Source organism: Sus scrofa, chromosome 4 (genome assembly GCF_000003025.6).
Source record: "Sus scrofa isolate TJ Tabasco breed Duroc chromosome 4, Sscrofa11.1, whole genome shotgun sequence".
In the NCBI taxonomy this organism is placed as follows: domain Eukaryota; kingdom Metazoa; phylum Chordata; class Mammalia; order Artiodactyla; family Suidae; genus Sus; species Sus scrofa.
This window is the reverse complement of record NC_010446.5, coordinates 35,385,986-35,399,222: the sequence shown is the minus strand read 5'-3', so window position 1 is coordinate 35,399,222 and position 13,237 is coordinate 35,385,986. Positions and strand designations below refer to the sequence as shown.

The window sequence follows — 13,237 nt, the reverse complement described above, 5'->3', positions numbered from 1 at the left end:
GGGTTTAAACCAAGGTAGTCTGGACCCAGAGATCATGTTTTAACCAATTCTGCTGAACTGCCTACGTGCCATTGCTTCATGCGCCTGCTTTCAGGAATCCCAATAGAGTAAAAATTTCTAAAAACCTACACCTACTTTCGAGGGCTCTAAGGACAGTAAGACTCCACACAGGAACATTTCTCAGTGTTTTAGTTGATATGGGATGCTATAACAAAATAGCATCCACTAGGTGGCTTAACTATCAGAAATGAATTCTCACAGTTCTGGAAGCTGGAAGTTTGGATCAGGGTGCCAGTGTGCTTGGTGTCTGGTGAGGATCCTCTTCTGGCCCGGCAGAAAGAGAGAGGGCATCCGCTTCTTATAAAGACATTCCATCATGCGGGCTCCACCCTCATGGCCCAATTACCTCTCAAAATGCTCACCTCCAAATTCCATCCTCCTGTGGGTTAGGGTTTCAGCATATGAGTTTGAGGGGACACACATGCAGTCCATAATACTCAGCATCAGTGACTTTTCTCCCTTTTTTCTTTTTCTTTCTTTCTTTCTTTCTTTTTTTTGTCCTTCAGGGCTGTACTTGCAGTATTGGAAGTTCCCAAGCTAGGGGTTGAATCAGAGCTACAGCTGCTGGCCTACACCACAGCCACAGCTGTGGCTTGGCGGGATCCAAGCCATGTCTTCAACCTACACTGCAGCTCATGGCAACGCTGGATCCTTAACCCACTGAGCAAGGCTAGGGACGGAACCTGCATCCTCATGAATACTAGGCGGATTCATTTCCGCTGAGCCTCAGTGACTTCTCTTCAATGACAGTCTATTCTCCCATTTTCCTTCCTTGAACCTTCTTTCCTTCCCTAGAGTGCCTAGAAAGGACAGGCTCTTCGGGAGGAAATTCAGAGCCACCAGAACTGGCCGGTTGGGGACATGTGGGCCCTTGGGAAGGGGAACTGAAACCTCCTGGGGGGAAAGAAGGGCTGGGCAGCCAAGGTATGGGTCTCTAGGTAACTTCTGCCCATGGTTGTCTCATCTGCTCCAACCTGATGGAGCCATGGAACAGCAGGAACTGAGGGCAGCCTTACCACTGAGAACCAGTGAGGCAGGCCCGTGCCATTTCCGAAGGTTGCACTGTGCCCGCTGGGCTGGGAGAGCATGCAGGCCACCCAGGCCCTAGCTCGATGGGCAGGACTGTGTCACTTGGAAACCACGCAGGCACCGGGCTCATGTCCACATCCCCAGCCCTGATCTGAGCAGGAAGGGGGTTAGAGGCAGAGTAGAATGGGTAAAACCCGGAGGCCTTACCTTGGTGGATCCATACTCAGCAATAGAGTGTGTCTTAGGGCCCTCTGTTAAAGATGTATGTGTTCTGCCTTAGGGGTGGCTTGGGACACAAGGAGGGGAAGCCAGGAGGTTGGTGAGCAGATCACGTTGTGACTAGGGATGATATAAACAAAGGAAAAAGGTGGGGACTGGCACGTCCCTGCTCCTTTGTGTTATCGCCCTGCGTGCTTTCCTTAATTAACACTTTCTGCTTATCTTTTCTAGCAGCAGTGTCCTTGTGAAACGGATGTTCAGGCCCATGGAAGAGGAGTTTGGTCCAGCACCTTCCAAGCAGATGAAAGAAGAAGGGATGAAGCGAGGTACCCCTCCTGCTGGGGCGTGGCTGTGGGCCCCACGCTCCCTTTACTGATGATGGGGGTGTGTGAAGAGCCCACAGCCCAGCCCAGCCCCTGGGTTTCCATGCTGCCCCGGAGATGTTTTTATGGACACAGGAAGTCCACAGTCTCCTCCTTTGCCTTAAACCTTTTCTTTTTCTTTTTCTTTTTTTTTTTGCCATTTCTTGGGCCGCTCCTGCGGCATATGGAGGTTCCCAGGCAAGGGGTCGAATCGGAGCTGTAGCCACCAGCCTATGCCACAGCCACAGCAACGCAGGATCTGAGCCGGGTCTTCGACCTACACCACAGCTCACGGCAACACCGGATCCTTAACCCACTGAGCAAGGCCAGGGATCAAACCCGCAACCTCATGGTTCCTAGTCGGATTCGTTAACCACTGAGCCACGACGGGAACTCCAACCTTTTCTTTTTAAACACCCTAAGCAAATGTTTATTCTTTCTGGGCACTGGTTCTTTCCTTAGCCTTGAGGGACATGTGATGAATATACTGACTCGTCCAGCAGTGAGATAGAAGGTTAAAGAGAAACCCGTACCGTGGAGGGACGATGACATCTCATAAGCATCAGCCTCTGAGAATCAGTCAGTAGATGGAAATGATTAATTGCATACAAATAGATGAGACTGTTTTCCATGACATCACAACTTTCTCATTAGCTCCCAGTCAAGGATCTCACTCCACTTCACCAAGAGAGTCAGAAGGAAGCACGAACATGTCAGTATCTCGCTCAGCATTTTGAAGCTGTGCTGGCTGACTCACTGGCCCTCCTGGGAGTAAGAGGAAAGGGGTGGGGGGTGGCTCTTCTCCCACATCCTGCCAACACCAGGAGCTTCCAGAGACCTTCTGCGTACACAGCACTGGACTTTAAACATGTCAGGTGACCATGCGGCCACCAGCTGCACAGGCTTGTGTTTTTTTGCTATTGAGAACTTCCCCCCTGTTTGTTGAAATGGGATTTGCCTAATGGTCAGGCGCATCTCCTCTGTAGCCTCCCCCAGCCACATAGACTCGTACGACCTTGGGAAGGTCCTCTCTTGTCACCCTGGGATGGCCAGAGCACCTGCCTCACAGAGGGAGGATCGATGAGTTAATGTGTGTAATACCCTGAACTCAGGACATAGTGAGCACCCCATCTTCACTAATAGAATGATTCCTTTTATTTTTAGGGCATGATCGAGTGAAGGTATATTAGCATAATTGTGAATAAGTGATTAGCATTTCAGAATTCAAAGAGCATAAATACTGGAGTAGTGTTAATTACGGTGGTGATATTTAAACCTTTCAAGAATTTTCCCACTTCACAGGCTCACCATCAAATATTCAAATGCATTTTGAGCTCCGTTCCTGCATGCCTTTTATATCTCTTCCTTTAGAATGAGGGCAGCGGTATGTGGAAATCAAGCATCACACAAGCCAAAGTAACTGTAGATCACATCCATATTTAGTGTGTGCCAGCTGGTCCAAAGGTTGTGCTTTTCGGATTATTTTGAGATTGTGAAGTCTGCACAGAAATTGCCACCAGGCATTGTATTGGGCTGTGATGACATGCCACATTAGAGCCTCTGAAATCTAAATCACAGGGACACATGAGGGCGCTACAACCTTCCAGCAACAGAGGACTCCTTCTGCCATCAGTGGCTTTTCTTTGGAAAAGGACAGTGGACTTACCGAGCCCCTCACCTGGAGCTCCTCCTCTGAGCAGGGCTTTGATCAGCACAGGGAGTCAGGGTCAGTGATGGTGCCCCTTGATTTTTTGTGGGAAGTTCTCCAGGAGAGAGAACGCTCATAATTATCACCAATGCCATTACTTGGTGTTTGGCCTTTGTAGCCACTTCTCAGGGTGGCTCTGTTGGAGGCACTGGGGCCTGGCTCTGTCCGCCCAGTGTCTGGGATGTGTGACAGTGATTATCACCGTCATTAGTGGAGGGATTATTATTCACAGAGGCACAGTTAATGAGAACTCAGCCCTGGGGGTGAGCTCTAAGCCCAGCATGCCAGTGTGGCTATCAACAAGCCCAGCAGGAAATGGTGTCACTGCCCATAGTCCATCACCCTGCCACCTTTAACCCTTTCCAGGGGCTCTTGCAGCAAGCATGGAAGCCACACTATTTCAAAGACAATGATTTTCAAAGAAGAGATTTGCAAACCCAATGGAAGCAGCACTCATTTTAATGGAACATAGTTAGGCTGACTTAGAGGCAGCCTATTGGAAATTGCATTTGTCTGTTGGGGACTAGAGAAAAAAAGTTATTGAATGTTCACCTGTAACAGCCACTGGTAGGGTTTTTTCTTTTTGTATCATTTTGATTTGCTTTAATTTCTCTCATCTAGTAGTAATTGAGGTCCTGTGGTCTAATTATTTCTTGTTGTGCTGCTCAAATTGAGTCCTCTTGTACTGCCATTAGGTCACTAGATTATTTTAGCTGAAATGGGGGCTGTACAATATTCCTGCCAGTGGATGAAACTGGGAAATTTTTAGAGACACATTCAATCTATGTATTTAATTGGAATGTCATGTTTATACTTGGTAAAGAGAAGAAACTCTGCAAAACTTAATGTTTTTTTCTTCCCCTTTTGGGGGGGTGGGGGAGGAGTCCTACATAAACTGAACATCTGGCTGCAGAAAGACAATGCAGGCAGAACCTGTGCTCTTGTATGGATGTTGCTGTTAGGAAGCTTTCATGACGTCCCTGGGGATTGGGCCGGAGAGGCGGAGGGGAGGGAGTTGGGGTTAGAGCTGATTTCATACCCTGCTTCAGGTTGGTGGTGACTGTGGCTCAGGAGGTACCTGACCAAGGTCAGGATCCAGGCTCGGCAGGGTTTTGACCTGTGCATTCTTCCTAGAGGGGCCAGGTGCATGGGGCTTCGGCCTCTGCCCTCTCCTTTCCCTTTGATGGGAGAACCGGAAGCCGCATGCCTGGGAGGCGGGAGAGAGGGCAGCTCTGGGGCTGGAGGGTCGCATCTGAATGACAGTTCCCAGTGCTTCCTGGGAGCTGAGCGCAGCGCCTTTGCTGTGAGGATGGGTCTGCTGTAGCGGAGCGTCTCTGCCTCTCTCGTGACCCTGGGACTCCTGCCATGTCTCATGTTCTGTGTCATCAAATCCAGAATGTTAGCTTATAGGGAAATGGACAGAAAGCTGCATTCGTCCTCCCAGAGGGCACTGGCACCACTCCACTTGCTTCATAATAGCCCCACTGATGGAGGAATGGGGGCTGGCTGCGGGCCAGGTGCCGAGCATCCCAAGGGGATGGTGTTTCATTTAACCCTCTCAGCAATCCTGTGAGGGAGACCTTATCATCCCTGTTTTACAGAGAAACCACAGCTTGGAGGGGTTAAGTGACCAGGGCCCCACAGCAGGCTGAACTGGGGACAGCAGCAGACCAGACCCTCAGCTCCTCCCTCTGTTGGCTGCTGACACACGGTCTCCCTGCCCAGAGTTTGCTCTCCCGTCCTCCCTCTCCCTCCTTCCCCCATTCCTTCGCCTGCGTCGAGGCCATAGTATACACCCTTGGTAACTCAGATCTGTCCTTCGCAGGATCCTTCCAGGAACACTCCCCCTGACACCCCCCCCCACCCCCCGAAAACCCCAGGCCCTAAGAACTCTGGTGGTTTTTTCCGGCATACTCACAATTCTGTTTGTCTGAAGAATGCCTCTCTCTCGAAGTGGACTCCAGACTCCTTAAGAGCAGGCCCAGTCTTCACACAGTGCCGTGACCCCAGTTCCTGGGACCTCAGGGCCCCGAGGGTGTTCAGTGATATTTGTTGGATGATCAAAGAAATAAATAAATAAAAGAGAGAGGTCACGTACCCACCTTGAGAAATTCAAATGGGAACCATATGTGCAAGCATCCTGCAGCCCATTCGGTGTTACCCTCTTGTCTGTTTCTTTCCTCTGTAACAGTCCCTCACTGCAGGTGCCTCGTCACCCTTGTAGGATGTCGTCTGGGTCAGGGGTCCGAGACGTAGCAGATAATGTCAGCCTCTGACACCCGTGCGAGGGAAGCAGTGTCCTGGGGCAGCTGCGGGGACTCCACAGTCACAGCTTCCCTTGTCTTTTCTTTCAGTGCTTTTGTATGTGAGGAAGGAGACGGACGACGTGTTTGATGCCTTGATGTTGAAATCCCCCACCGTGAAGGGCCTCATGGACGCGGTAAGCAATGAACCCCAACAGCCTCCCAGAAGTCGGCATGTAGTCTCCTGAGTGGGAACCCGTTTATTAAAGTGCAGCCTTCACGATGGCTCTGGAATGAGCTTTAGAAAAGAAAAGAAAAAGAAAAAGCAGAGATTGGTGGGGACCCTGATTTCCACCCTGTGATGGCTTATTGGCGTCTTAAGGAGAAAGAAACTTTGAAAAACTGCCAATTCCCTGTCCTTTTAAGGCTGTCAGAGTGAGGTGCCATCGAGGAAGATTAAACTGTGAGTTCCCATTTGTCTCTTTGCATAAAGCCAAATTAGCTATGTTTAACTTCAAATTAAGGACAGAACAAAAGCAATTAGGAACCGTCTTCTCGGCTGTGATGCTGTAATTCAAATAAAATATGACCTCTTTCGGTTAAGAACAAAAGGTAAATTGCAGAGTTAGGATGATTTAAGTAAGATTCTGAAGTCCCTCCCTCCACTTCCATCCCCACTTAGTCTTCCATTACCCAACCTGGGCTCAGAAGTTATTTTCTGTTTTATCCATGTGTGTTCACCTGCATGGATAAAATATGATTTAAATATGACTCTTACTTTATGTTTGTAAAAAATCTTATTGGAATATAGTTGACTTAGAAAGTTGTATTAATTTCAGGCATACGGCAAAGTAAATTCGTTATTAGTTTTATGTATATGTATATAAATATATATCCATATATATATATATATCTCCATTCCTTTTTAGATTCTTTTCCCGTATATTACCACATAGTACTGAGTAAATGTCCTTCTACTCTATACATAACAGTGTGTGTATATCAGTCCCAACCTCGTGATTTATCCCTCCCCGTCTCCGCATTTCCCCTTTGGTAAACATAAATTTGGTTTCGAAGTCTTTGCGTCTATTTCTGTTTTCTAAGTTTTCTTGTATCATTTCTATTAGACTCCACACATTAGTCATCTCATATGGTATTTGTCTTTCTCTGATGTACTTAGTATAATTTCTGGGGGTCCATCCATGTTGCTGCAAATGGCATTATTTCATTCTTTTTTATGACTGAGTAATATTCCTTTGTGTATATGTACCACATCTTCTTTATCCAGTCCTCTATTGATGGATATTTAGATTGCTTCCAAGTTTTAGCTATTATGAATTGTGCTGCAGTGGACACTGGGATGCATTATCTTTTCAAATTATTGTTTTCTCTGGATATATGCCCAGTAGTGGGATTGTTGGATCATACGATAGTTCTATATTTAGGCTTTTGGTTTTGTTTGTTTCGTCTTTTGTCTTTTTTTTAGGGCTGCACCCATGGCATATGGAGGTTGCCAGGCTAGGGGTCTAATTGGAGCTGTAGCCACTGGCCTATGCCAGAACCACAGCAATGCTGTGTCTCTGACCTACACCACAGCTCAAGGCAACGCTGGATCTTTAACCCACTGAGTGAGGCCAGGGATCAAACCTGTATCCTCATGGATACTAGTTGGTTTTGTTAATGCTGAGCCACAATGGGAACTCCTCACCATCTTTTAATTGGGTAGCCTATATATATAATATGGCTGTATGAGATATTTGTATATTTTTTGCAGTTAATCCCTTGTTGGTCACTTTGTTTGCAAATATTTTCTCCCATTCTGAAGGTTGTCTTTTCATTTTGTTTATGGTTTCCTTTACTGTATAAAAGTTTTAAGTTTAATTAGATGTCATTTGTTTATTTTTGTTTTTCTTTTCATTATACTAGTAGGTGGATATGAGAAGATATTGTGGTTTATGTCGGAGAATGCTCTGCCTATGTTTTCTTCTAGGAGTTTTATAGTATCTGGTCTAACATCGAGGTCTTTAATCCATTTTGAGTTTATTTTTGTGTATGGTTTTAGAGAGTGTTCTAATTTCATTCTTTTACATGTAGCTTGCCAGTTTTCCCAGCACTACTTACTGAGGAGACTTTCTTCCACTTATATTCTTGCCTCCTTTGTCATAGATTAGTCAATGACCATAGGTGCTCGGGTTTATTTCTGGACTTTCTATCCTGTTCCACTGATCTATATGTCTGTTTTTGTGTCAGTACCATACCATTTTGATGACTGTAGCTTTGTAATATAGTCTGAAGTCAGGGAGCCTGATTCCTCCAGCTCCATTTTTCTTTCTCAAGATTGATTTAGCTATTTGTGTTTTTTTTTGTGTTTCCATTAGAATTTTAAAAGTTTTTGTTCTACTACTGTGAAAAATGCCATTGGCAATTTAATAGGGATTTCACTGAATCTGTAGATTGCCTTGGGTGGTATGATATGACTCTCTTTCGAATATGATTTTTTTTTTTGTCATTTGAGGGCCGCACCCCCGGCATATGGAGGTTCCCAGACTAGGGGTCTAATCAGAGCTGTTGGAGCCAGCCTACGCCAGAGCCATAGCAACGCCAGATCTGAGCTGCGTTTGTGACCTACACCACAGCTCATGGCAATGCCAGATCCTTAACCCACTGAGCGAGGCCAGGGATTGAACCCGCAATGTCATGGTTCCTAGTCAGATTCATTTCTGCTGTGCCATGATGGGAACTCCTGAATTTGATTTCTGACTTTCCTCTACAACTGTGCTGTAGAATAGCGTAGCTGAGTTTGTTTGTTTTTTTGTAGTGATGGAGACAATAGGACTGCCAAGGGACAGTATTTTTGTTGATCTGGAAAACTGCTACATTGGAATAGCCTACTGGGCTGTGGAATAACAGATTTAAATGTACAGGACAGTGCCTATGAGTGTAATCATACACTATGTGGTCTTTTGTGAATGATTTCTTTCACTTGGTGTAATGTTTTTGGGGTTCATCTATGTTATAAATGACAGTTTCATCCTTTTTTATGGCTGATTAATATTCCATTGTATGGCTATACTGCATTTTGTTTTTCCATTCATCAGTTGATGGACATTTGGATTTTTTTTCTCCCACTTTTTGGCTATTATGAATAGTGCTACAATGAACATCGAGGTACAGGCTTTTGTTTAAATACTTGTTTTTAATTCTTTTAGGTATGTGTTGAGGAGTGAAATTGCTAGCCAGACAGAAAAGGTCACATTGTATGATTTTGTTTATGGAATAGGCAAATCCATAGAGACAAAGTGGATTAGTCATTGCCAGGAGTTGGGTGAAAAGTGCATGAGGAATGACTACTTACTGGGCTTCCTTTTTGGGCAATGAAATGTTCTGGAACCATATAGTCCTGATGTTTGCAGAACATTGTGAATGGATTAAATGCCACTGAATGCTACACTTTAAATGGTATAAGTGGGGAATTGTATTATACGTTAAAAAAAATATTTATTTGTTCATCTGAATTTTTTTTTTTTTAAGTATAAGAATGCTACCAATACAGACTGCCCTCTGTGGTTGGCATTGTCAGGCAGTTCAGAGCAGGGCGTGGAGGACCACCCTCTAAGAAACATTGATAGAGGGCTTGGTCACCTCTTCTGTTCTGCAGGGTTTGTCTTTGGAATGCAGTTTGCTTTTACTGCATCTGCCCCACATAAACGGAAAAGAAAACCAGAAACAAACACAACAAAAAGTATAATCTACACCTCTTCAAATGGATCAGAAAGTTTAAAGTGACCCAAAAATCGCCAGAGCATTGATTCATGAGCTAGAAGCCCATAAAGTATACAGACCTCTCTGGAGTCCTTTGGACAAATTTCACACCCCTAATAGGGCTTTTAAGGTCATATTACTGAAACTGACTTACTTGGACAGTGGTAAAGATGAAAATTACCTTAGCAGCGGTTTCAAATGCATGTTCCAAAATCGCACCCCCCAGATTCAGATTCTGCTGAACTGGGCGTGGGGTCGGGGTAGAGGATCAGGAATCTGTATTTTTAACAAGCTCCTCAAGCTATTCTGAGATCAGCCAGGTGAGAACCACGGACCTAGACCAGTTCTGAACTGATCCACGATGCTTTTTTCCTAGAGTCTTCCTTTCCTGTTTGTGACATCTGGCTAGTTCTACAAGTGTTCTAGAGCTGTGGTCTTGCTGGATGACAGTGGCATTCAATGTCACCTTCTCCCCCACCCAAACAGTCATTGCGTACGTCTGCTGACATGCTTCCCCCCATAGCACCGTGAAGCTGTGACCCTTTTTAGGGGAGCTCACTGTACCTGCCTTGCTCCAGGTAGCTTGGGGCGTCGGGGAGAGTAACATATTGTCTCCTTTGACCTTGTGAGCCACAGAAAGAGCTGGTTCCCTAGGCTGGCTCTGGGCAGATTTCTTGGGACAATTCTAACTTCATCTTTCCTTCACTGGACCTGGGAAGAAAAATATGTATGAAAGCACAAACTTTCTCCTTGCTTTCTAAGTTGTGCAGGTGGGACAGCAGCACCAGAGAAGCTTCTTCACGGCCCTCAGATGATGCAGTCAGGCAGTGAATTCCAAAGGCATGGATGGCCCTAGTGGCTCCTGAAATTTGGGAGTGGCTGGGAAGGACCTTGGGTTCTATTTGAGGGCAAACCTGGGGACACCAGCAAGTGAGAAGGCAGGGTTTTGAAGAGCACTGGATCCTGCTCCGTGCTCTAAGTTTCTGCGGAGCCTCTGAGAATCAGCAGCTCACTAGTGTGTGATATTTTACCACCCTGAAGCTTAGCAAGCGTGCATGCACGCATGCGCGCGCGCGCACACACACACACACACACACACACACAGACACACACCCTAGAGGCACATAGCTTAGTGAGCCAGCATATTAGCTTTGGGTTCAGAAACCTGTGTTCCAATCCTGGCTGTGCCTTCTATGGCTGGGAAAGTTTCTTATCCTCTACATCTTTGAAATGGAAGTAATCTTACCACCTACAGCATAGGGTTGTTACGGGATGAAAGGAGACACTTTGGGTACCAAACTCTGCCTGATTGCTGGCATTTACTCAGCATCTGATAATGGTTCGCTTTCGCTACTAAACTATTGTTTAGTAAGAATCAGAGTAAAGATACAGCATGAAGATTTCTTCCTTTTCCTCAGACTTTGGATGTCTCAAATAATCAGCTACTTGTAGCCACTGTCCAAAAGATGGAAAGTGATTCTGGCTGGAAAGTGATTCAGTTACATAACTTTCCACTATCTTGACATCTCAGCTGCGGAGACGGCGCAGGTGACTGGCAGCTGTGTGGGGAGTCCCCCTCCCCTGACCCAGAGGCAGAGGGCTGCTCCCAAGAAGTGACTTTTATGCTCCACAGTCCAAGGCCCTGCATGAAACAAAGTCTCAGAATAAGAAAGCAGTGTGACCCTGGCTTGCATGCTTTGTTTGCACTCTTAATTTTAAGACAAGTATCACTGCATATGGGTTTTCTTTGTTTTTATCTTTTTAGGGCCGCACCTGCAGCATATGGAGGTTCCCAGGCTAGGGGTTGAATTGGAGCTGTAGCCACTGGCCTACAGCACAGCCACAGCAACATAGGATCCGGGCCACATCTCCGACCTACACCACAGCTGATGGCAATGCTGGATCCTTAACCCACTGAGTGAGGCAAGGTCGTGAACCTGCATCCTCATGGATGCTAGTCAGATTCATTTTTGCTGAGTCACAGTGGGAACCCCATTTTTTTTTTTCTGCACGTGGGTTTTTATTTTTTTAACAATTAAAAGCTACATTCAAAAAAATCCCTAACTTTTAAAGAAATCGGTTTAATCACGGTATATTGGGAATTCCCATTGTGGCTCAGGGGTAAAGAACCTGGCTAGTATCCATGAGGACTCAGGTACCATCCCTGGCCTCGTTCAGTGGGTTAAGGATCCAGTGTTCCCATGAGCCATGGTGTGGGTCATAGACATGATTCGGATCCTGCGTTGCTGTGGTGTAGGCTGGCAGCTACAGCTTTGATTTGACCCTTAGCCTGGGAACTTCCACATGCTGCAAGCACAGCCTTAAAAAGCACACACACAGACACACACACACAGAAATATTGTACTTGACACCAAGCCGTCACTTTGAATTCTGCCCCTGGTTGAAAATGGCTTCTCATAAAAATAAACACAGTCCCCCACTGATCAGGGACCCAGCCTGTACTGTGGCCCTAGAGTGTTGTATCTCTAAGTGGGAGATTCCATCAGAATCTCCTAGAGACCCACACATGACCTTCAGAATCAGGTTCTCTGGGGGTGGGCCCAGGAATCAGCATTGGTGTTAAGCTCTCCAGGGGACCTTGCAAAGCAAAGCAAAGTTTGGGTGCCACTACTTGGTGCGCTTTGGCTGGGAACTGGTTTTAGGGTTGGATTCTGCCCTAAGGTCCCATGTGCATGTTCACTCAGAATGGAAATAAGCCCCCTCATTATACTCTTTTGGGACCAAAAATTCCTGCAGAAGTTGTTTTGTACAGTAGTTTGGAAGCCTGCAGGCTATTTTGTGTATAGAGCCCTACTTCTCTGGGTTTGGGGAGTCGGCTTGGGTCTTGGCTTCTCCTTCATCCTTCGGCGATGGTGTGGGAGGACCAAAGCCTTTCTCTGTTGAGAAGGGGGCTCCTTGTCTTCAAGGATGGCAGATCTCACAACTGCAAATGGAAGAGTGTGCCTTGTGCCAAGTAGGTGTGTGTTTTGCAGTCGCTTTGGAGATAGAAACACCTGCTTCATACAAGTATCCTCATTGTTGTGTTCCCTTGGAGAACTAGCTATTGAAAGGGTGGTTTTGCCTGCACTTCCTCATCTGTACGATGGAGGCATCAGGAAGCAGTGAATGAGTTAACAGAAGCCCTCAGCAGCTGCTAGCCAAGCACGGGATGGCAGTGACTTTGATGATGGTGCAGCTGCTTCCTCAGTGGGAAGACTAGGCTTGCTTTCCAATGGGGAGCTTTCCCTTATGTCTCCTGTTGAACTCCAATTTCCCCACCCTCAGCCAGGTGTCATTTACATGGAGGAGAAAATCCATACTAGAAGATAAAGAGCTCCCCCACCCCCCGCCAAAAAGAGGTTTGCATTTTTTTCTCCTTTAAAAAAAATCAGCAATCTGCAGAGAACGGTTGATGTGTCATGAAGGTGGAATAGAACAGCACTGCCTCCCCTCTCCCAGACGGGAACAGAGGGCTGAGTCAGAAGGTGCCCTGTCAGGCAGATGTGTTGACCAGTGTGCCCACAGCCTACGCAGATTGCTTTGAGCCGGTGGGGCAGGTCACTGAATAGGCTGGAGTCATTCTGTCATGTAGCAATTGGATGACATTTATACCCAGCAGACATTATACGCTCCCTTGAGATAATACTACTAGTTGGCCCTAATTAAACAAGTCTCCTGTAAGACCAAAGTCACGGGTCCCACCGAAAGCACACCCACAACAGCATGCAGAGGAAAGAGGATTGGGACACTTGGTCAAGGGGTTCAAATCATGACTATGGTTGTTTTTTTAAGTACAGTTGATTTACAATCTGTTAATTTCTGCTGAACAGCAAAGTGATGCAGATATATATATA

General features: G+C 46.2%; 1 protein-coding gene across 6 annotated transcripts in view; it reads left to right on the top strand.

Moving 5' to 3' along the window:
- GRHL2 (grainyhead like transcription factor 2) overlaps positions 1–13,237 on the top strand; it is a 196,607-nt gene that overhangs the window by 166,172 nt on the left and 17,198 nt on the right. For 5 of the 6 annotated variants that reach the window (XR_002343689.1, XM_005662935.3, XM_021090600.1 and 2 more), the window contains exons 13-14: positions 1,540–1,634; positions 5,733–5,818. Coding sequence is in view for 5 of the 6 variants with exons in the window: in XM_005662935.3 (XP_005662992.2) it covers positions 1,540–1,634; positions 5,733–5,818 (181 nt within the window). In the remaining variant the exon portion in view is untranslated. The remainder of the gene's footprint in view (positions 1–1,539; positions 1,635–5,732; positions 5,819–13,237) is intronic. The other variant, XM_013996569.2, reaches the window with a different exon arrangement.